The 20162-nt window shown below is 61.1% G+C and overlaps 1 protein-coding gene across 1 annotated transcript in view; it reads left to right on the top strand.

Moving 5' to 3' along the window:
* The window catches only part of ADAMTS7 (ADAM metallopeptidase with thrombospondin type 1 motif 7), a 41449-nt gene that overhangs the window by 11499 nt on the left and 9788 nt on the right, over positions 1–20162 (top strand). The window contains exons 9-21 of the mRNA XM_086757096.1: positions 2118–2262; positions 2414–2506; positions 3039–3184; positions 5481–5650; positions 5831–5964; positions 6726–6846; positions 7427–7671; positions 9594–9735; positions 12156–12282; positions 12689–12902; positions 15600–17351; positions 18981–19133; positions 19725–19898. Coding sequence (XP_086613222.1) covers positions 2118–2262; positions 2414–2506; positions 3039–3184; positions 5481–5650; positions 5831–5964; positions 6726–6846; positions 7427–7671; positions 9594–9735; positions 12156–12282; positions 12689–12902; positions 15600–17351; positions 18981–19133; positions 19725–19898 — 3616 coding nt within the window. The remainder of the gene's footprint in view (positions 1–2117; positions 2263–2413; positions 2507–3038; positions 3185–5480; positions 5651–5830; positions 5965–6725; positions 6847–7426; positions 7672–9593; positions 9736–12155; positions 12283–12688; positions 12903–15599; positions 17352–18980; positions 19134–19724; positions 19899–20162) is intronic.

The raw sequence follows: 20162 nt of genomic DNA, 5'->3' as shown, positions 1-20162 counted from the left end.
CCTCCCCTTCCCGGAGCCCGGGGACGGCTGGTCTTCCCCAGTCCTGCCCACAGCATCGCTCCTCGGCAGTGCTGCCAGCTCCCTGCTCGCGCAGCCGATCCTTCCTGAGCTCCCATCCTTGCCTTTGTTTTTACTGAACTCAGTCCTGGCTTTTTGGACCCTTCCTCCGGTTCTCCCAGAGCTTTTGGAATGTTAATCCTGCGCTCAAACGTATCTGCAGATCCTCCCAGCCTGCTCACATATGGGGATGTAATCATCATCCCATCCGCTCCATCATCCAGCTCGTTAATGAGCGCGCTGAGACAGGCAGGCGCAGTGCAGACCCCTGCGCGTTTCTGCTGCGGAGCGTGGATGATTGCGTATCCCTGCAAAGCCGGGGGGAAACCCGTGCCGGTTTTTGCCGGCTCGTTTTGGCCGACTGAAGGGACCGGTAGGACTGTTGTAAAATATTTAATGAAGAAATAAAGCTTGGAACATAGCACTGGAAAGCTGACAGCGGATCTAAATCAGCCCCCATACTGGGTCAGACACCTCTCCCGTGAGCTGGGGCAAGACGGAGAGTGTCCTGAGCAGATCGGGGGGCGGGGAGGGTTGCAGGCGGTTTTGGGGTGACCTGTGGGGCCCCAAGTGCTGGTACCTGCGCAGGCGGTTGGTGAACCGTCCGGAGGAGCACCAGTACCATGCGTGTAGCTCATGCAGGACCCCGGTGCTTAAGCCCGGACCTTCCCCAGTAAAGATACCATTCTTTCCATTTTTAAAGAAAATACTCTTTTAAACTGTTTTCCGCTGGGAAGTAAAGAAACCCCCCCCGAGGTGCACTGCTATAGCCCCTCTGTGTGCCTGAAACAGGCTGCACCGATCTGTGTCCGGCTGCTTAATCCACGCTTAGTTCATCCCAGCTCAGCCCGGCGCCGCCCGCAGCGGCCCTTCCCTCGCGCACCGGGCTGGGAGAGGCGGGATGCTCCCGCTGCTGTGGGTTTGGACACGGAGACTGTCAAGCCCCTGGGCTTCTGAGGGCAGCCTGGTTTTGGATTTTTCCAGCAGGGCAGCTGCTTGTAAAAAAATCGTGGTGTTTTGAGGGGCTGAGTGAGCGGTTTGCAGGGGCTGGGGTGGGACGGGAAGGGAAAGGCAGGAGGGGGTGCCGGTTCTGCTGGACGTCACCCCGTGGCACTGCCGGCACCCCAAAGTGGGGGCTCCCCCGCGCTGCCGGCCCTTGTTTCTGTGGCGCTGGTTTGGGTTAAAGAGGAATCTCATTTTGAGTTAATTTAGACCTGTTCCCAATCACAACAAGCCGGAGTAATTTAATCTGCTGAGAAACCCTTGCCGGAGGCTTTGCCTGGCTGGAAACAAATTTGTTTAAATCAACGCTGAAAGCCAAACTGGGGACAGTTTCTGGTGGTTGTGAAGCGTCGCCGCAAAGGCGCTCGGAGCAGAGAGGCGGCGGGAGCGTCCCTCGCGGCGCACGCGGCCTGGCCCCCGGCCGCCTCGGCGGCTCGCTGTTGGCGTCTCTTTCCAAACCCGTCCCGTCCAGCACGGTTTGAGCACTGTTTGTAGCGGCAAAGACAAGGGTGAGAGCGTTTTGCTGCTGACGGCCTGCGTTATTTCTATGAGCAGGGCAGTGACACGCGGGCTGCGGCGCCCGCGGGGACGTTTTTGGGGTCAGCGTGATGCAGACACGCGGGGACAGCGTCTGTTTGTCGGCAGCGAGATGTTTGTTCAGCGAAACCCTTCGCCTTGAATGGCGAAAGCAGGGTCCCGACTGCGGCCTGGGCAGATGACCTGGTTGCGGGTCAAAAATCCAGGGGGTTATTCCCAGGGAAAATGACATTTCCGGCTTTCTGTCAGGGGGAGAGGGGCATCTCGGGGGGAACGGGGAGCGTGCAAGGCCCTGCAGCTGTACGGGGAAGCTGCTGCTGCCCGTTTCCCTTCATCTTCCCCGTCACCCGCCGTGCCCGGGGCCGCGGGGCCATCGCTCTGGGAGCGGGCGTCCACCCCAAAAAGCAGGTACCGGCACGTGCCTGGCCACATGCGGGGTGGGACGTTAGAAAGATGTGTGGCTGCCGGCCAGCGCGGTGTGGCGGGATGGTGATGATGCTGCTCTGACCTCTCTCTTTCAGCCGGGGCTGGGGGCTGTGCCTGGATGACCCCCCGGCCCGGGAGGTGATGGACTACCCCTTGGTGCCCCCGGGCGTCCTGTACGACGTGGGCCACCAGTGCCGGCTGCAGTACGGCCCCTACTCCACCTTCTGCGACGACATGGACGTAAGTCAAGGTCCCCCGCGACATAACGCATGCTGGTGTGGCTCCGAGGGGCTCTGGGGGGCTTTGCACGGGGCCGTCCTCTCCTTGCAAGTCAAACCGGTGCCGACGCGTTGGCCGGTGCGGTAACCTGCGCAACCACTGTTTTCTGCAGAGCGTCTGCAACACGCTGTGGTGCACGGTGGGGAACACGTGCCACTCCAAGCTGGACGCTGCCGTTGACGGCACGGCATGCGGGGAGAACAAGGTAATGGGGAGCAGCCCCTGCGGCGGCTGCGGAGGCTCCTCGTCCCGCACACGGGGGGTTTCGCAGGCTGCAGCACGCGGGGACAGGCTCGGCTCTGCCCAAACACCCGCTGCTGCCGGGGAAGGTCTGCTTCAGCAAAGCTGAAAATGCCTTAAGAAGGTGAAACTCGCAGTTAATTACCGTGGCGGGAGAGCGCAGGCCTTGCTCTGCTCTCTGACCACTGCGATGGTGGGTGCTTGTCCCTGGGACCTGGCCTGAATGCCCCTCGCTGAGGGGTCTCAGTGGAGGTTTGAGTCTGTTGCCTCACGCAAATCCTTAAACAGCCCAACATCTCTGCGTTTCCCATTGCTTAAAGATGCGCCAGGCTCTGGCAGAGCCCAGCTGACCCCCAGCGCGCGAGCAGAACACGGATTTTCGTGACGCAGTGCGCGTGCTGGGCCTCAGTGCTCCCTGCGGCCAGGCTCTCTGACTCCACGTCAGTCGCTGCATCCTGACACCTTGTTTTCTCTTCTTCTGGCCTCTCCCTCTGCAGTGGTGCTTCAACGGCGAGTGCGTGCCCGTGGGCTACCGTCCCGAGGCGATCGACGGCGGCTGGGGCTCCTGGAGCTCGTGGGCAACCTGCTCGCGCAGCTGCGGCGCGGGCGTGCAGAGCGCGGAGCGGCAGTGCAGCAGCCCCACGTAAGCGAGCACGCGCTCCCCCAAACCCCGTTCGGGAGAGGAACTCGGCCAAACCGTTTGGGAGAGGAACTTCCTTATCGCCCCGTGAAGCCAGGGATATCGCCCGGCCGGCGCAGTCCTGCGTCGCGTGGCGAGGCGGTGCTGTTCCGCAGTTGTTGGTCTGAACAACGTGCTGTTGAAGCACGCGGGGTTCGTTTCACAGCGTTACGCGGCCGGCTGGGAGGCAGAGTTACGAAGCCTCTGGAGGGGCAGAGTTTGCTCTGACTCCTTCCACGCACGGATCAGCCGCTCCCGCTCCGTGTGGGCAGAGCGCGGTTGAGTGTGGCTCAAAGAGCAAAGGCTCTGCGCTTGTAGCTGTGAAACACATCCAGTGTCAGAAAGAAAGGGAAAAGAGGTGTTCTCCGTGCCTGGTTTGGAGCTGTTTTGAAAAATCCTGCTGCTGTGTCGCTTCCCACGAGCGATCTCTGATCTGCGGCTGCCCCAGCCTGCCAGTGCCGCAGCCCGCGCCGGCTCTCGCCGGGGAGCGTCGGGGCGCTGACGGAGGAGCAGCCTTGTCCGTCCCACGCTGGCAGGGCTGGCCCGCCTGCTCCCCAGACACCATGGTCACCAAACCGCTGTTGTGCGGGTTCAGCCAGAGCCCCCAGCTTGCCCGGGCGTCCACGCGCCCTGGGATGGGGAGAGAAAGGGCTTTGTGAGCAGCGTTCCCGTGGCGGTCGCTTTTCCGAACGCTGAGGAGATCCGAACGCTGTCACCGGCTCTCTAACGCTCCCGGGTGTGCCTCCTGCCCAGCTCCTTCCCAGGGCGCGTTGCTTTCAGCACGTGCTGTCGAGCTGTTTGAAGCAGCGCTGTGTAACCCCGGCCCCGGGTCGAGAGCTGGGTTTGTGTTTGACACCAGCGTTGTGGCAGAGGTGCCGTTGTAGTTTATGGAGTGTTGCGGACACAGCTGCAGGCAAGCAGGCACTGGAAAAGCGGGAGAGCTTCCCCAGGCAGTTGTTTGCTTTGGCCGCCGTAGGTAAATCCTCAGCTTTGCCTTTTGGATGGAGCGAACGTGTGTGCGCGCCAGGCAGCCCTCCTCCTGCAGGCATTTCCTCGGGGCAGGGTGTAAACACAGCCCTAAAATAATGATTAACTTTCTTCTCTTCAGCGAAGCATGCCCAGACTTAACTGATCGGGGAAAAGTAGTTTTCACGAGAGCGCGGGGACGTGGGCCGTGGAGGGTGCTGTGTCCAAAGGACCAGGCAAGTGCCAGGAGATGATGGCAGTATTTTGAGAGCCTGTTGGCATCTGAGGAAAAACTGTCGGTGCTTTTAAAGCCCCTCTTTACAAAGTCCAGTGCCAGCTGTGCCGTTCCCTTGGGCAGCAGGGGAGCAGAGTCGGCAGCGCATCTGGAGCACGATGGAGAGCCGCTCCTCCGGGCACCAGGCTCACGGGACCACCGGCACCGCGTCAGCCACGGCTTCAGGCACGTGGCTTCGGGCATGAACGCTGCCAGCGACGCCTGACTTTAATGACTGCTTTTACAGCGTCATACGCTGGGCCTGTAAAATTAGCCATATTGGCAACATTAAGGAGAGATTGTCCCGAGGGACGAGACCCAAGTTGTAGCTCATCTGGCTGGAGAGCCATCACTCGGCAAAATCCGCCTTCGGTCCGTGGCCTCGCCCTGCGTGGCCCCGTGGGGCAGCCCGGCAGCCACAGCCGCAGCGGGGAGCTGGTCCGGGAGGGACCTGGAGAAGAAGGACGTGCGCCGTGGTTTCCATGCGTTTCAGAAGCTTGTTCAGCGGAGCGGGGACCCTCCTGGGGTGCGTGTCGGGTTCATAGCCAGCTCCCTTCTGCGAGCGCTGCGCAGAGCGATGTGCGTGGGCCGTACCGGGGGGAGCTCCCCGCTGGCTCCAGGGGTCTCGGCGTGACTCAGCCGCGTGAGACCAAACCTTAGCAGCAGCACAAACCCCCCGACCTTGGCTGAGTAAAAAGGGGGGTTCCCCTCGTGTGCGATAGGTCTTCATTTGATAGGACAGACGATAACAGGTTTAAACTGGGAGAGAGGAGGTTTAGATGAGATACGAGGAGGAAATTCTTCCTGGTGAGGGTGGTGGAGCACTGGCCCAGGCTGCCCAGAGGAGCTGTGGGTGCCCCATCCCTGGAGCAGCCCAAGGCCAGGCTGGACGGGGCTCTGAGCGACCTGAGCTGGTGGGAGGTGTCCCTGGGAGGGTTTGGAACTAGATTGTCTTTAAGATCCCTTCTGACCCAAAGCTGTCTGTGATTCTCTGATTTTCCATTTCCCTCCTGTGGACAGGCCCAAGTACGGGGGCAGGTACTGCCTGGGGGAGCGGAAGCGGTTCCGGATTTGCAACGTCAGGCCGTGTCCCACCGACAAGCCCTCCTTCCGCCAGGTCCAGTGCAGCCAGTTCAACCCCATGCCCTACAAAGGGAAACTCTACAAGTGGACGCCGGTGCCCAATAACAGTGAGTTGAGGGCAGAGCCCGCTGCCGGGTTTCTGCCTGCAGCCTCAGTGGAAATCCTGAAACACAGTGTTTATGCTGTATTTTAAGTTACGGCTGGGCTTGCAGGGTTAATTCATGTTTTTGGAGATGGTTACGTGGTTCCCTGGCTGCTTGGGTTTAGTTTCTGCTCGTGCTCCCCAGTTAACCCCTGCGAGCTGCATTGCCGGCCGGAGGACGAGTACTTTGCAGAGAAGCTGCGGGACGCCGTCATCGACGGGACGCCGTGCTACGAGATGAACGCCAGCCGCGACATGTGCATCAACGGCATCTGCAAGGTGGGTCCCACGCCGGGAGGGGGCCCAGGGACCCCCCGTGCTTGGGGACAGGCAGGTGGGCCCTTCCCTCTGGGCTGTTGTTTTGCTTTCCTGGAAGCTCCCTACAAACGAGCTGTCATGTGGGGTGGTGTTGCTCTGGCTGCCGGCCAAGGAGGGCATCTCCCAGTGTGGGAGGTGCAGGAATCCGGAGGAGAAGGGACAATTGATGCTGGGAATCATCTGGGAGATGCAGCCTCTTGTATAAAAACCATTCATGGAAACTTCCCCCTCTTGCTGGCCGTGCTGCCAGTGGCAGCAGCCGGGGACCCGACAGCAACTGGGGGTTGCTCTGCGCAGGTCGAGCAGTTTGGCACGAGGTGCAGAGTTTCAGCAGACCATAAGAAAGCTTTTTGGGAAGTGTTTTAAACAAGACTAGTAGGGCCAGGGACCAAGAGGCTTTCCCAGCTCAGCTTGGCACGTAACGTGTGCTGACAGGCTCTGCTGCCCGGGGACTCAGCTGGGAAAGGGTAAAAATGAGATGTGGGCTGTGCATGAATAGGACAGCGGGTCCGTGAGGATGCATTAGAGAAACCCGTGCTGCAGCCAACGTGGCTATATCGCTGCCCGTCCTGCGGAAAGACTCCCGCTCGCCCCACTCTTCCATCCACATTCCTTATTTCCCAGCGTTTAGGACCCTTGCGTCATTCCCTCATCCCTCACGTGGCGTGGGGCTGGGGCGGGCAGGGGCGCCGGCACGGGTGGCTGACGGGGCTCCCTTGCAGAACGTGGGCTGCGACTACGAGATCGACTCCAACGCGGTGGAGGACCGCTGCGGCGTCTGCCACGGGGACGGCTCCACCTGCCACACCATCAAGAAGACCTTCGAGGACAGCGAGGGGCTGGGTAAGGGTGCTCGGCTCTGTCCCCAAAGCACCAGGTGCCTGTTCCGCTCCGAGCTGGGCTCTCTGCTGCTGCTGCTCATCTGCAGCGTGGTTTTTGATCCCGAGTTGTTGATTTTGATGGGCTAAGCCCCAGGTGACGGTATGGGGAGATGAGGTGTTGCCATTCCGCTTCTCGCTCCTTGGAAGAAAAATATCCCCTTACTGTTCTTAGCGTCCAGAGGCCTGGAAACAAACCTGTGCACGCTGGAGCTGGTTTGGAGAGGTTTAAGAGGATTTTGTGTGTTGACAAGGACACGTTGAAAGTGCAGTGAATGCCTGGCCAGCGCCCATTCGGGAAATGTCTCGCTCTGCGACGGGCTCTGCCAGCAGGCAACGCAGCCAGGCTCGCTGTGAGGTGGGGTCTGGTGCCCACCGGCGCCTTATGGAAGTGTAAGGATTGGCACCGTGCTGGCACCCGAGGGACGCTGGCACCCACCCAAGCAATGCTGGCGCCCCAAGGACACTAGCACCCACCCGAGGGCGCGGATCATCTCTGCCACGTCTTTGACTGCCCCAAGACCAATGCTTGCTACCATTCCCAGGTTACGTCGATATCGGGATTATCCCCGTTGGAGCGCGGGAGATCCGGATTGAAGAAGTCGCAGAAGCTGGGAATTTTCTGGCGCTGCGGAGCGAGGACCCAGAGAAGTATTTCCTGAACGGCGGCTGGACCATCCAGTGGAACGGGGACTACAGGGTGGCGGGGACCACCTTCACCTATAAGAGGACGGGGAACTGGGAGAATCTCACCTCCCCGGGGCCCACCGTGGAGCCCGTGTGGATCCAGGTACGGTCTCGGCTCTGCCGGTGGTCGGAGTGTGCGGCGGGGAGGTGGGGGGTACAGAGCTGCTGGCTTTCCTGCCTTCCGGTGCGGAGCTGAGCTCCGTGGTCCGTCACGGCGCTTCACTGCCAAATGAGGATGGGGCTGTGCATCTTCTCACTGAGCATCTTTCTCCTGGAGTTCCTGTCGGGAGCAGCCGAATGTGCGCTCCTGGCCCAAGGAGCTTTCCCAGCCTACACCGCTTCCAGCTGAGCCTCGTCCCCTTTGCAGCATTCCTGAAAGTATTTACACAGCAGAGAGAGGATGAGAAGGGAGAGCCCCTTTCCTGAGGGCTTTCCCATATCTTATCAGGAGCCCGCCGTGATTCTGGCAGGGCGGGAGCAGCTGGCGGGGAGCCATCGCGGTGCCGTGCATGGTCGCAGAGGGTGCTCCTTGCCACCGGCACCCCTCGGCAGTGCCATGCTCCTGCACGCGCTGTGGCGAGGAGCTGGGTCCGTGGGGTCTTGCTCCATGGCCCAAACCTCCGTGGGTGATGCCCCAGGGCAAGCTCCGCTTCCTCGCAAAAGCCCTTGAGGCAGAAGGTGAGAATCCAAACAGATAATTTGAAATCGTCTGAAACAACTAGGCATTTCAAGTTGTACTCTTTTTTGCATGTGAGAGTTTCCATAAAGCTACTTCTCTCCCCAGAATAAGTCAGTATTTTTCATCAGAGCCCCAGGGCTTTGAGGAGGCCAGCCTGTGTGGCTGCCCCACAGCCGGCGCAGGTGGTCCGAGCCCCCGCCGCAGCCCCCGCTCCCCGGGAAGCCCACGCATCCTGCAAACACTTTTAATTCAAGCCCAGCTTAACCGGCGCTAATCCCCTCCTCCGCCGCAGCAGCTCCGGCACTTCTCTGGAAATTGCCTGGTTTTGCAAACTGATCCCACTCTATTAATTTTCACCTCGTTTCCATGGAAAAGAGCTGCCCAGAGGATTACTTCTCAGCACGGCTTTGTATTTTGCCAAGCTTTGTGCAGCTTTGCAGGGGTTAGAACTGGCGCTGGGCAGGCAGCGCGGCACAGGGGCGAAGCCGCTGGGAGTCGTCCCACGGGCGATGGCACAGCCGGCACCGGGCTGAAATCCCGTGTGGTGTGGAGGTGCATCCCACAGCTCCCCAGGACGCCCCGGCCCCGCCGTTGCGGCTCAGCCCGTGCGCTCTTCCCGAGTGACAGCCCCTTTGCGGAGGCTCGCCCTGGAGCCCAGCCACGCCGAGCGGCCAAAGCCTTCGCCTTCTGCGTTTCTTTCCTCGGAGGCTGAGGAAGAAATGTGAGCGGGATCCTGGGCTGTCTGCCGCCAAGTGCTGCTGTTAATGGGAATGCTGGCCTGCTCGCCGGCAAATCGCTTCCTGGGATTCCTAACCTAATTAGAACCTTTCGACAAAAACATTTCAATATTCATGAAGAGGTTTTGGAAAGATGCCCTGGTTCCCCAAAGCTCCAAAAACAACAAAGCTTTGGCAACAATGGGAGCACTTAGGCTAATAAAAACAGGGTTAACTCCGGCCGTGGCCAGGCGCTGGTGCGGGAGGCGCATTGGGCAGGATTTGTGTCAACTGGAGGAGCCGCTTCGTGCGCGTGAGAGCAGCGGGAACCACGTTTCACGTGGGGAGAAATTAATGAAATTCCTTCAGGTGCACGTCGGCACCAGCCATCGCTGGCGTTCGTGGCCGGCGGCTCACTCCGGTTTGCTGCAGCCCGGTGGGTCCGCTGGGGACCATCACTGTCACAGTGCAAGGGGACAAACGCAGCCTTGGTGCGGAGCTGGGTGCGGAATGATGTCTCTATGGCTGCGCTGGGCAGGTTGTTGTCTCCTGGAAGCCCCTGGGGTGCAGTGGCCAGCCCCGGCTGCTCCGCGCCAGCCGCCTCCCTGACCGCCTGTTGTCTCCCCACAGCTGCTGTTTCAGGAGACCAACCCCGGCGTGCGGTACCAGTACACCATCCAGCGCCCGGCCGACAGCGAGAACGAGATCGAGCAGGCGGAGTTCCTCTGGCGCTTCGGCTCCTGGACCGCCTGCACCGCCACGTGCGGGACCGGTGAGTCCAGCTCCCGCGGGACCCCGGGGCTCGGCCACCCACGCCGGAGGAGCGGAGCAGGCTGAGGATGCCTTAGAAATTCCTGGGTCTTTGGTTTCAGGAGGCCGTAGGGGAAAAAAAAAAAGCGGCATCTGCTGAGGTCACGGCTCTCCAGTGGCTGCCGCGCTCGCCCACGGACCCCGTGCTTTATCAGTGCTGTGCTCCTTGCTCGGTGTCCTGTTACCGCGCCGAGAGTTCCTGGGTGATGGAGACAAAAGAGCTTTAGAGAAATCCAGGGAGCATCGCAGGGCCCGCGTCCGCCCGGCTGGGCCTCTCCAGCCGGGATCATTTCCAGGGCTTTACGGAGAGCACATGGAGGGTGCCTGGCGCAGGCAGAGGTCCAGGGTACCGTGCTGCCCCGTGGGCTTCGACGCTTGCTTCCCCACCTCTCGCCCCACTGCACCACCGGCTGGGCATCCCAGGGTCCCCAGCACGGCTTTTGGGGCGGCCGATGGAGGGGGATGGTCCGGGCACTTCCTCGTGTGCGGCTGCCACTGAAAAAAGGGAATTCAGGACACGCATCCTTTCTAGGCAGCCCAGAGCTCCAGGAGATGTTCCCTGCCTGTTCCAGGGAGACAGGCCTGGATTCCTGCTTGGAGCAGGAGTGTTGCGGTGTGGCAGGAGCTGGTGGGGGTTTTTATGTGCATTTACGCTGAGAGCTCTTCGCTGGGGGTTTGCACGGGCCCTGCAGCCCTGGGAATTTCCAGAATAGAAGGGAAATACGGGAGCGTTGGGTGAGGACGCCAAGCCTGCCCGGCCGCAGGCCAGCGGCTGGAGGAGGGCTGAGCCCCTCGCCCTGGGCTGGGTGGTGGTGTGAGCTGGGAGACGGCTTTGGGAGAGCTCAGGCTGAGCCTCGTCCGCAGGGCCCGGCCCTGCGAGCTCCCGAGCGCTGGAGCCAGAGCCGCTCCGCGGCTTCAGTAGGGTCCTGTCAATCCCAGCGGATGGCAGCGGGCCGTATTTATGGCTCTCCCGAGCCACGGGTCAAGTATGTGCTGCAAGAAGGAGGACCCGAGCCGGCAGCACGGCAGCGTGTTAAGGGTGAGGTCAACTGGGAAATGTTGTCCCGTGAGTGCTGCGGACCGGGTGCAGGAGGCTCTGGCGGGTGATTTATCCCTGAGCTGCCAAAAAAGAGCTCTGCTGCTGTCAGTCGGCTCCCCTTCGGACACAGCCTTCCCGAAAGCCTCCGTGTGTGCGCGTGCACACACGTGCTCCGATGGCTCTTGCGTCTCTCTGCTGACTATGAAAGCTGTAGGATAGGAAGGTTTTTACTCCAGAGTTTTCTGCTCCTGGAGCTTTTTCCTAAGGGAGAGCCAGCTCTTTCTGTGATCTGCTTTTAGCTTTCTGTGCGAGCAGCCCTGTCCTCCGTCCCAGGGCAGGAGCCGAGGTTTGCTTTGTGCTGGACAGACAGACACCGTGTCCTGCAGCCCCAGGGAGGGGCTTTGGCCCTGGGCTGCTGCTTGTAAAGCCCAGGACCCTGTGTCCTGGCTGGGCTAGTGTTGCTTAGGTCCATCCATCCATCTGTCTGTCTCTCCACCCATCCATGGAGTCCCAGGTGTCCCTGCTTTGCAGCTGCGTCTCCAGGGTTATCTTCCAGCCCACCTGAGCTCTGTAGGTCTCATCACACATGTGTCAGATGGAGGATAGGTGTCCAGCTCTGTTTTTCCCACTCAGGTTGTCCCGGTTCTGGGTAGGACAGGGTTAATTCTCACCCGAGCTGGGAGAGGAGCTGGGGCTGGTGGCCCCTGTGGCTGGGACACAGCTGGGGTAGGTTACAGATCAGCCAGCAGCTGGGGTGATTTACCCAAACGAGCCCCAGGGCTGCTCTGTCCCATGGGATCACGCGCAGGGTATGAAGTGGGGATGGTGTGGAGGGGCAGGTTTGGCTGCTGGGAAGGGAGCTGGGCATCAGGATCCACCGTGAGTTACCCTACTGGAAATTAGGTGCTTCAGTATTCTCTGTTACTGGGGGTTTTGTTTGTTTTCCATCTGTTTTCTTTTCCCCTGTTGTTCTCTTAAACTGCTTTATCTCAACCCATGAGTTTTGCCCTCTTTTCTTTACCAGTTCTCCTCTCTGTCCCACTGTGGGGAGTGGTGAGTGGGGAGTGAGTGAGTGACTGCATGGTATTTTAGCTGCTGAGTGGGGCTAAATGGCAATATGGCAACATGGGTGCACTGGGAGCACTGGTGCCGTTGGGCTCTGCAAGGGCGTTGGTACCTCAGCAGAAGTGGGCTCTTGACCTCCAGTTTTGGTTTCAGTGGCGATTTGATTTTCTTTCCCCCGGTTTTGGTGGCTCAGGCTGACCTCAGGGCCTTGCTCTCGCCTGCTGGCAGAAGGTGCTCGGTGGTGTGGTTCGATTTTCGTCTCCTGCCTGTGTCCGCAGGGGTCCAGCGGCAGATCGTGCACTGCGTGGAGAAGCTGGCCGGCATCGTGGAGGAGCGGTACTGCGACGCGCTCACCCGCCCCGACGACCAGCAGAGAACGTGCAGCGAGGAGCCCTGCCCGGCCAGGTCCCCTGCCTTTCCCCTCCCCCTTCTCAGCAAAACCCTAGCGTCCAGACTGCCCTCGGAGCGCAGCCAGGGCCGGGGGACGCCGGTCGCTGCAGCGCCCGGAGTGAACCAGGACACGTGCAGCTGCTTGCACCCCTGATTTGCGCTTCTCCTCTCCCTCGTGCTTGAGCACGGGCCCTGGACCTGCGTGGGTCCGTGAGAGCAAATCCCTGTGGCTGCCTGACCGCCGCAGTGTGTTGCTGGTCGCGAGCCGCACGGGAAGGCACCATCGTCCCCACTGATCGTTGCGGGCTGATGAAGCCCACGTGCCTCTCGTGGAGATCTCCTGGCCCCCTGCGCCTCTCGGCTGAAACACGCGAGGAGCCTGGCTCGCGGCTGAGGTGTCTTCCCTTCCACGTTTCTGCAGGTGGTGGGTCGGGGAGTGGCAGAAGTGCTCGGCCACCTGCGGCCGCGCGGGGCTGATGAAGAGGACGGTGCTCTGCATCCAGAGCGTGGGGCTGGACGAGCAGAGGGCCTTGCAGCAGGCAGACTGCCAGCACCTCTCCAAGCCAGACGCCACCGCACCCTGTCACCGGGACGTCCCCTGTCCCTCCCCGTGGGCTGTGGGGAACTGGTCTGAGGTGAGGAGCATTGGGGAGGGCCCAGTGTCTTGCAGGGCTGGCGGGAGCTGGGGACAGAGTGGTCCCAGGCATCCTCAGCCGGCCCGAGAGCGATGGACACGCTCAGGGGAGATCATGGATGTCGTTCTGTGGGCTCACGCTGGAGCGCCAGCTCAGGCGAGTGGGAATTCCCCGGCGTGGGGAGGTCTCGGAGTGAGGAAGGAGCACCGAGCAGTTTGACTCTGCCCCGTCCTCGCTGAAGGATGCTCCACGCTTGGTTGCGAGGGGGCAGAAACGAGAGGTTTTCAGCCCTTCAGTGTGTTTCCCAGCACCACGAGCCGGCCCCGCTGTTCTGGCAGAAGCCGTAAAGATAATTCTTGCCTGCTGAGGGGGCAAGCAGGGTCTGGGCGCACCGTGCCCATGTGTGCTGGCATCTGCTCACCGGCAGCGGGGCCTGGCGCTGGGGCCAAGCTGCCCCTGGCTCTGCTGCAGGGGTGGGCAGAGACCCCCTCAGCCGTGCTCCCGGGGCGTGGGGGGCATCGCAAATTTTCTGACAATTTTTTCAGAAAGAGACGGAGAGATCAGAAAAACCCCTTGATGTATAAAATGCCATGGTCTGTGGACACCTTGCGTAGCCTTTATTTATTTTTGTTTTTCTGTGGATCAGCTTAACCACAGGCTGAGGGGTTTAACCAGAAAGTTACAACTCCTCACTTAAGCAGTGGTTTCAGAACGTGTTCAGCGTGAGGACAAGTATGGGGAGAGAAACGAGAGAGCCTGGGAACAGAGCTTGTTGCTAAGAAACAGATGGAATAAAAATGCGGACAGAAGATTTGAAGGCTAAATGAGAGCTATTTAGAAATATTTTTCTAGAGGCCCACAAAAGCCGCAATTGCAGGGCTGAGAAAGACGGCTGCCGCAGTTCAAAGGGAAGATCACGACTGGCCCACGGGTCTGTGCGTGGAGCCAGCCCAAGCCGCACAGCCCCCCGCTGTGGTGTTGGCATTGCCGATCTGCCAGCCCGGGAAAAATGTTCTCGAGATTTTGAGACGTCTGTAATTTTTCCATCCTCCTCTTGTTTAAAGCAAGAGCCCTTCTTCTCCATTTCCACCACCACCACAAGTAGAGACGTGTGAGGGGCTCAGAAGCGTCTCAGGAGTGCAGTCCTTCTGTCCGGTGGTGATGGCAGGGGGCGGTGGGGTTTCTGTACCTGCAGACCCTCAGCAGGGCAGCAGCTGCAGGGGTTGTCTCTGGGGCTTAGTGCCTTCGGAAGGGCCCTAGAGCAGCGTGTATCCGGCTTTATGGACTTTCTGAAGCCGTCATCGATGCACTCGGAAGCTCTATTTGCTGTCTGTTCATACACAAGGGTTTGTGTGCAGGTCCCACCCTGCCGCCATGCCTCCTGCAGTTGCCTGCTCGATGGCGAGCTCTCCTCAGCATCTGGGTGTTCCTCCGCGCGGCTCCTGACCGCCATCGTTTCTTATCTGCGCCCCGGAGGCTCTCCTGATAACCGAGCCCTGGCAAATAACCCCCCTCCTTCCCCCGGCTAGGGCTGCTGCTATCCGCAGTTATCTCCTGGATGGAGCTGGAGGCGTTTGCTGAGGAATTTTGGCTGAAGGCACGCGCGCACTGTGGGGGCCGGCCGCTGTTTTCCCTGGATTGGCAGTGCCCCCCCCCCGGGAAGGAGCGGCAGCTGGCGTGCACCCCTCCCGCAGATGTTCCTGTGCGGCGGTGTTTTATTTCAGCAGCGTAGTGGGTGGAAATGCCCGGCGGTGGCCGCGTGATGTTGCGGACTGTCCGTCCCACTGGGCACAGTCCTCGGGGTTGTTTCCGCTCCTGCTCGGCATTGCCGGGAGACACGGAGCTGGGGAGGCCGCGGTGGGCATGGCACGGGGCCGGCTGCTGGGTCAGCATCTCTGCCGGATGGCCCCAGCCTGGGAGGAGACGTCCCGCGGGGTGGGCACGATTTTTCAGCAGGGCTTGTTTGCCTTGTTGACCATTTGTTCTCCTTGCCTGGGCTGTGTAAGGCGTGGCGATGAAGGTGACCAGTGCTGTGGGCGTACGTCAGCGCAAGCTGCAGCAGCCTGTGGCTTGTGCAGCCCGCTTGTGATGTTGGTAGCGCTAGGATTTACTGATCCAGCAGAAAATGTTGCTGTCCTTCCCAGCCTGTGGGTTTCTGTTATACTGCGCGGTCTCAAAGAGACCATTGTGGTGGAGGAGGAGGTGGCCTCAACAAAGCTCCTTTCGGACCCTTGCTTTTTCCCTCCTAGGACAACGCCCCTGTTGTTACCCTCTGCCTCAAAAATGTCTCTCTAGAAGAGATGGAATTCACGGCGCTAGGTCACAGGGGAGAGCTCTTAGATTGTCCTACCCACTGCCTTTCGCAGTGCCCCTCTCCCGGGAAAATTGTTTCTGGCTGGAGTGCAGGTCAGGGATCACCCTGAGCACAGGACCCTGCGATACCAGCCCTGCCTGGGACAGTCTGCAACGGGGAGATTGCCCCAGAGGTAGACTGGGCCGGTAATAACACTGCTTACTGGTTTGACTGGTACCCCCTGCTCCCAACCTTGAGGATGTGGTGCTGTGGGTGGGAGTGGCGCAGGAGACGTCTCGGGACGCTGCAGTGCCGCTGCCGGCCCCTTCCCTGCTCCTCCTGCTCTGCACACTGCAGCGCCCGCACTCCCCTCCCTGACCCCTGCGTTTCTCTTCCTTTCCCAGTGCTCAGCGACGTGTGGCAACGGGACGCAGAGCCGCCCTGTTCACTGCAGCAACAGCACTGGGGCCGCCTGCGACCCTGCGGAGAGACCCAGCTCGGAAACTGCCTGCTCCTTGCCCCCGTGCCAGCAGAAACCAGACGCTGCCAACGCGGACTGGTCTGGCAGCGGGTCCTCCAGCAGAGAGATATTTAATGAAATCCACTACATCCCCAGCAACCACATCGCTAAATTTAACCCCCTCATTCCAAATATTCCGGAGTCCAATGATGTCAATATCATCACTGAGGAGGACTTCTCAGCCAGGAAGGGAAATGTCTTTGTTGACGATTTTTACTACGATTATAATTTTATCAACTTCCATGAGGATCTGTCTTACTATCCCTTCACGGAGAAGGAGACCAAAGGCGAGGGGCGTGAGCCAGAGCTGGGCACCAACGACGTGGAGGGCTCCCGAGAGATGCACACCGCCAAGCCGGGAAGAGGAGCAGGCCAGGACCGCCCGGTGACCAGCAAAGCGAGCGCTCCTGTGCACGGTGACGGAGAGACGGAGCCTGGGGGTTTCGCTGTGAACGACCTCCTGAGTGTGGTACCCGAGGATTCGGGGACGGCCGCTCCCAGATACACCATCCCTGGCTTCATGGGTGAGGAGGAGGATGCCACGCTTGTGCCCCACTCTGAGGACCACTCGCCCACCCAGAGCACAACAAGTCGCAGCCTTGCAGACAGCCACGACCACCTGCGCCCCAATGAGCCCCGGGGAGCCGTGCCGACAAGGACTGGTCCCGGGCAGGATGCGCCAGCCAGCACCCTCGCTCCGCGGGCTCCTCACCTGGCCGATCCCACCCCGTTGCTGCCCACTGGCGCAGACACGTCCGACACTGACATGTCTGACAGCCCGGGAGAGCCGGGGTGCCACGACGAGGGGTGTGCGAGCACAGAGGGGCCAGGTAACGCCAGCAGCAAGGAGCGCGACGTGGCCGGCTCTGCGGGGAGAGGCCGTGAAGACTTAAGGGAAATGGGTCTCATCCTCACCAGTGATGCTCACGGTGCTTCCCCTGAGAGCAGGGAGCAGGAAGGGTGGGCAGAAATGCCAGAGGGGACGGCGGGCACGCACGAGCAAGCCCGTGGGACAGAGACGGCAGATCTTTCCTCCCCCACCCCGCAGGGACCGGGGAGGGAGATGGGAGGGAGTGCTGGCAGCGCCCATCCCGCTGCGGGTCGCTATCCCGCGGGTGCTGACGGGGGCCCTGTGGGGCAGGCAGAGCTCCACACCCCTGTGTCCCTGACCTCGGCCCCCTTGGTGGCCACCACAGCTGTTCCAGCAGCAGTGTCCTTGTCCCCCGCCGTGCGTGGGCCAGCCACCCAGCTCACCTCCAGCGGCCTTGTCCAGCAAGATGCTCTGGTGCCAGCCGTGCCCACAGCCCCAGCTCGGAGCCCTCACTTGCACCCAGTGGGAGTGTCGCCCTCCGAATCCCCCCTGGCATGGTGGACCGTGGGGATGTCCCACCATCCGGAGCCGGCGTCACCCCGTGCACAGCAGGCCTCCCGCGGGGCCCCGCTCAGCACCACCGCGCCGGGGGAGCGCTTGCCGGGGGCAAGCCCAGGGACGTTTGCTTTCAGCGATGGGGAGCACAAGTTATCCCAGCCCACCTCTGCTGCCCCGCCACTCCGGGAGAAGGCGGAGATGGCGAAGGCATCGACCACCGTGGCAGCCACTGCGATGCCCAGCTGGGAGGTTGGGAACTGGAGCGAGGTGAGTGTTGAATCCCGTTGGAAGCGTGACATGGCCGGTACGGAGGTGAGAGGCCTGTCCTTCTGCTGGCTGATCTCTGGAGCGTTGCTCTTTATATACAAAAACCGTGCACGGCTCATGCACGCTCCAGCTGCGCTCCGTCCTGTCCCGCTCTCTTGGGTGCCGGCCATGGCGGCAGCTCCCCAGGCTCTGTGATGCCCAGCCCGGCACACTTGCAGCGAGCCCGCCGGCTGCCCCCGCACACCCCTCTGCTCCGGGAGGGCTGGTTCCCCCATGCTCAGCGACCCTGGCTCTGCAGGGGGGGTCCCGGGCGGTGGTGGCAGCCACGGCAGTGGACCCCCAACCCGGACCCCTGCCCGCTGGGGGAGCAGGATGGTGCAGAGCGCCCGGGGAGACCCCTGGCACGGGCACAAGCTGCCATTTTAGAGGAGAGAATATCTTAAGATATGCCAGGAAATGACAGAAATTTAAATGTCAAGTGCAAGGCGCATCAAGCTGCAGGTTCCCCCAGGGAAGGGGCTGTGCCGGGTGCCGCGGATGGGGGATTATCCGCAATTCCTCGCTCTCCTCCTGCTGCCTGGCTGTCCCGGGGCCGCTCTCTGCGTGGTGTCTGCGGTGACAGGCAAGTGGCTGCCGCAATCCACAGTAATGGGCGTTTGTCAGCAAGCACAAAAATAACAATCTGTCGGTGCCGTGGCGCGCCGGGGACTGAGCGCTGGGGAGGCTTTTAAGGCTGCAGGAAGGACCCGGTAACGGCCAGGACAGTACCTCATGGATTAAAAATACAGCCCCGCTTGCGAGTTATATAAAAGGGCATGGAACATCGCCTGAACCAGGGCGTTGGAGGGAGCTCCGCCGTGGGGGTGGCACTGGTGGCGGTGCCGTGACGCGGAGCCACGCCGGTGCAGTGTGAAAGCCCTGCGAAGGCTCTTACGACGGAAAGGCTGCTCCAAAGTAAATCCGATCGGTCTGGGCAGCGAGTGGTGGATCCAAGAGAGGAGGTAGAGGCACTGCCTAGAGAAATCTACAGGAGCTTTTGAGCCTGAAAGAGCAGGGGACAGGCAGTGCTTGTGAAAGGAGGGTGTGAACCAGAGCTTTGTGAGACTGAGGGCAAACCATTGAAGTCATTAGTGCTAATTAGTTGCACCCTAGCAACAAAAAAGCTGAAGGCACCTCCAGCCTCAGAGATCACGGTTGCTGCCCCATTTTGCACTGAGCGGCTGTGGCAGGAGCACTGGCACAGGGCGATGGCCATCGCTCACGGCATGAGAATCCTCCTGGGAGCCAAAAGCTGAGCAGGGAGAGCAAGGATGGTCCCAGCCAGCCCAGAAACGGCCGGGATGGGTTATGGAGGAGGGCTTTCCTCCTTCCCCCAAACTGAGGGCTCCCTGAGGTGGGACTGGTTCCAGAGGAGCCTCTCGCTATGGGGAGTTCTCTGTGGGGCTGGGTCCCAGTTGGCTCCTCTCTCCACACCAGTTTTACTGGCACCCGTCCCACTGAGGGGACGATGAGCCAAGTCCCCAGGGACCTTTCTGCTGCGCTACCGGGCTCTGTCCTTGCCCAGAGCCACGGCGGGCACTGGGGCTGGCAGGAGAGGAGAGGAGCAGGAGCCCGCCTCGTGTGTTGCAGTGCTCGGCGACCTGCGGCGTGGGCGCGATCTGGAGAACCGTGCGCTGCAGCACCGGCAGCGACGACGGCTGCGCCGCAGCGAGCAGGCCCGTCCCTGCTCGGAGGTGTTCCCTCAGACCCTGTTCGTCGTGGCACGTGGGCAACTGGAGCAAGGTAAGCAGGCGTGCAGCTGGCAGGGAATCTCGAAAAATCCAGGGAAAAATGAGGGCGGGTGGTGCCTGCGCGGTGGCTGGGGCGCTCACTGCGCCCGGGGTCTGCTCGCAAAGGGAGGGGGCAAAGGCTTGCACTTGCCGCAGAGTCTAAGCTAGTTTATCCCACAGTAATATTTTCATTTTTCCTGCCCTTGCGCTGGTTAAAAAGCCAGGAATTTGCAAAAGCTAAAGGAAGAGGGCTTTGACCATTTCTGGAAAGCATCCTTGCCAGTCTGACCTACCGGGGGTGTTTGCGGTGGGGTCGGGTGAACCCAGCGTGTTCAGCGGCGGGGAGCAGCCCTCGCTCTGGGTGGGCGCTTGGCTGTGCGGGTGGGAGATCATCCCCAAGGAAAGGCTTCATTGCTGTTACAACGGGAAGCCGATTGCTTTCGGAGGGACGTTAGCAACACTCAGAGCTGCACGGACTTTTTGCTAGCTTGGACTGGAAAAGGAGGGGAAAAGAGGCTGAGTATCGACCCAATCCGACCCAAAGCAGAGCACGTCTCTGGGGTCACCTCCTGTTCCCCGGCGCGATGCTCCTGTCCTTCCCCAGTGCTCCAGGAGCTGCGGCGGCGGGATGAAGGTTCGGGACGTGCATTGTGTTGACACCAGAGACCAGAGGCTCCTGCGGCCCTTCCACTGCCGGGCTGCGCTCTACAAACCGCCGGTGCAGCTGCCCTGCCAGCGCTCGCCCTGCCTGGACTGGTACACGTCCTCCTGGAGAGAGGTGAGGGGCCGAGCGGGGCGCAGGGCGGGCAGCTCTCAGCCCCCGAGCATCGCTGCGGGGCTTCTCTCCCGGCCGGGCACTCGCAGCGCGGGTGCCTGTGCCGGCGTGTTTCACACCCGCGGGGGTCTCTCCCTTCTCTCCCTGGAAGCGCGTTCGGCCAGCGCTTGGCGTTTGCTTGCCCAGAGCCAAGTGTTCAGTACCGCTGCTGGGCAAGCACGTGGTGTGGAGGCTGCGGATGCGCAGACCCTTCGCTGGGACCCCCAG

This window comes from Chlamydotis macqueenii, chromosome 12, assembly GCF_036417535.1.
Source record: "Chlamydotis macqueenii isolate bChlMac1 chromosome 12, bChlMac1.mat, whole genome shotgun sequence".
Taxonomy (NCBI): domain Eukaryota; kingdom Metazoa; phylum Chordata; class Aves; order Otidiformes; family Otididae; genus Chlamydotis; species Chlamydotis macqueenii.
The sequence above is the reverse complement of the archived record's forward strand: the minus strand, read 5'-3'. Positions and strand labels throughout refer to the sequence as shown.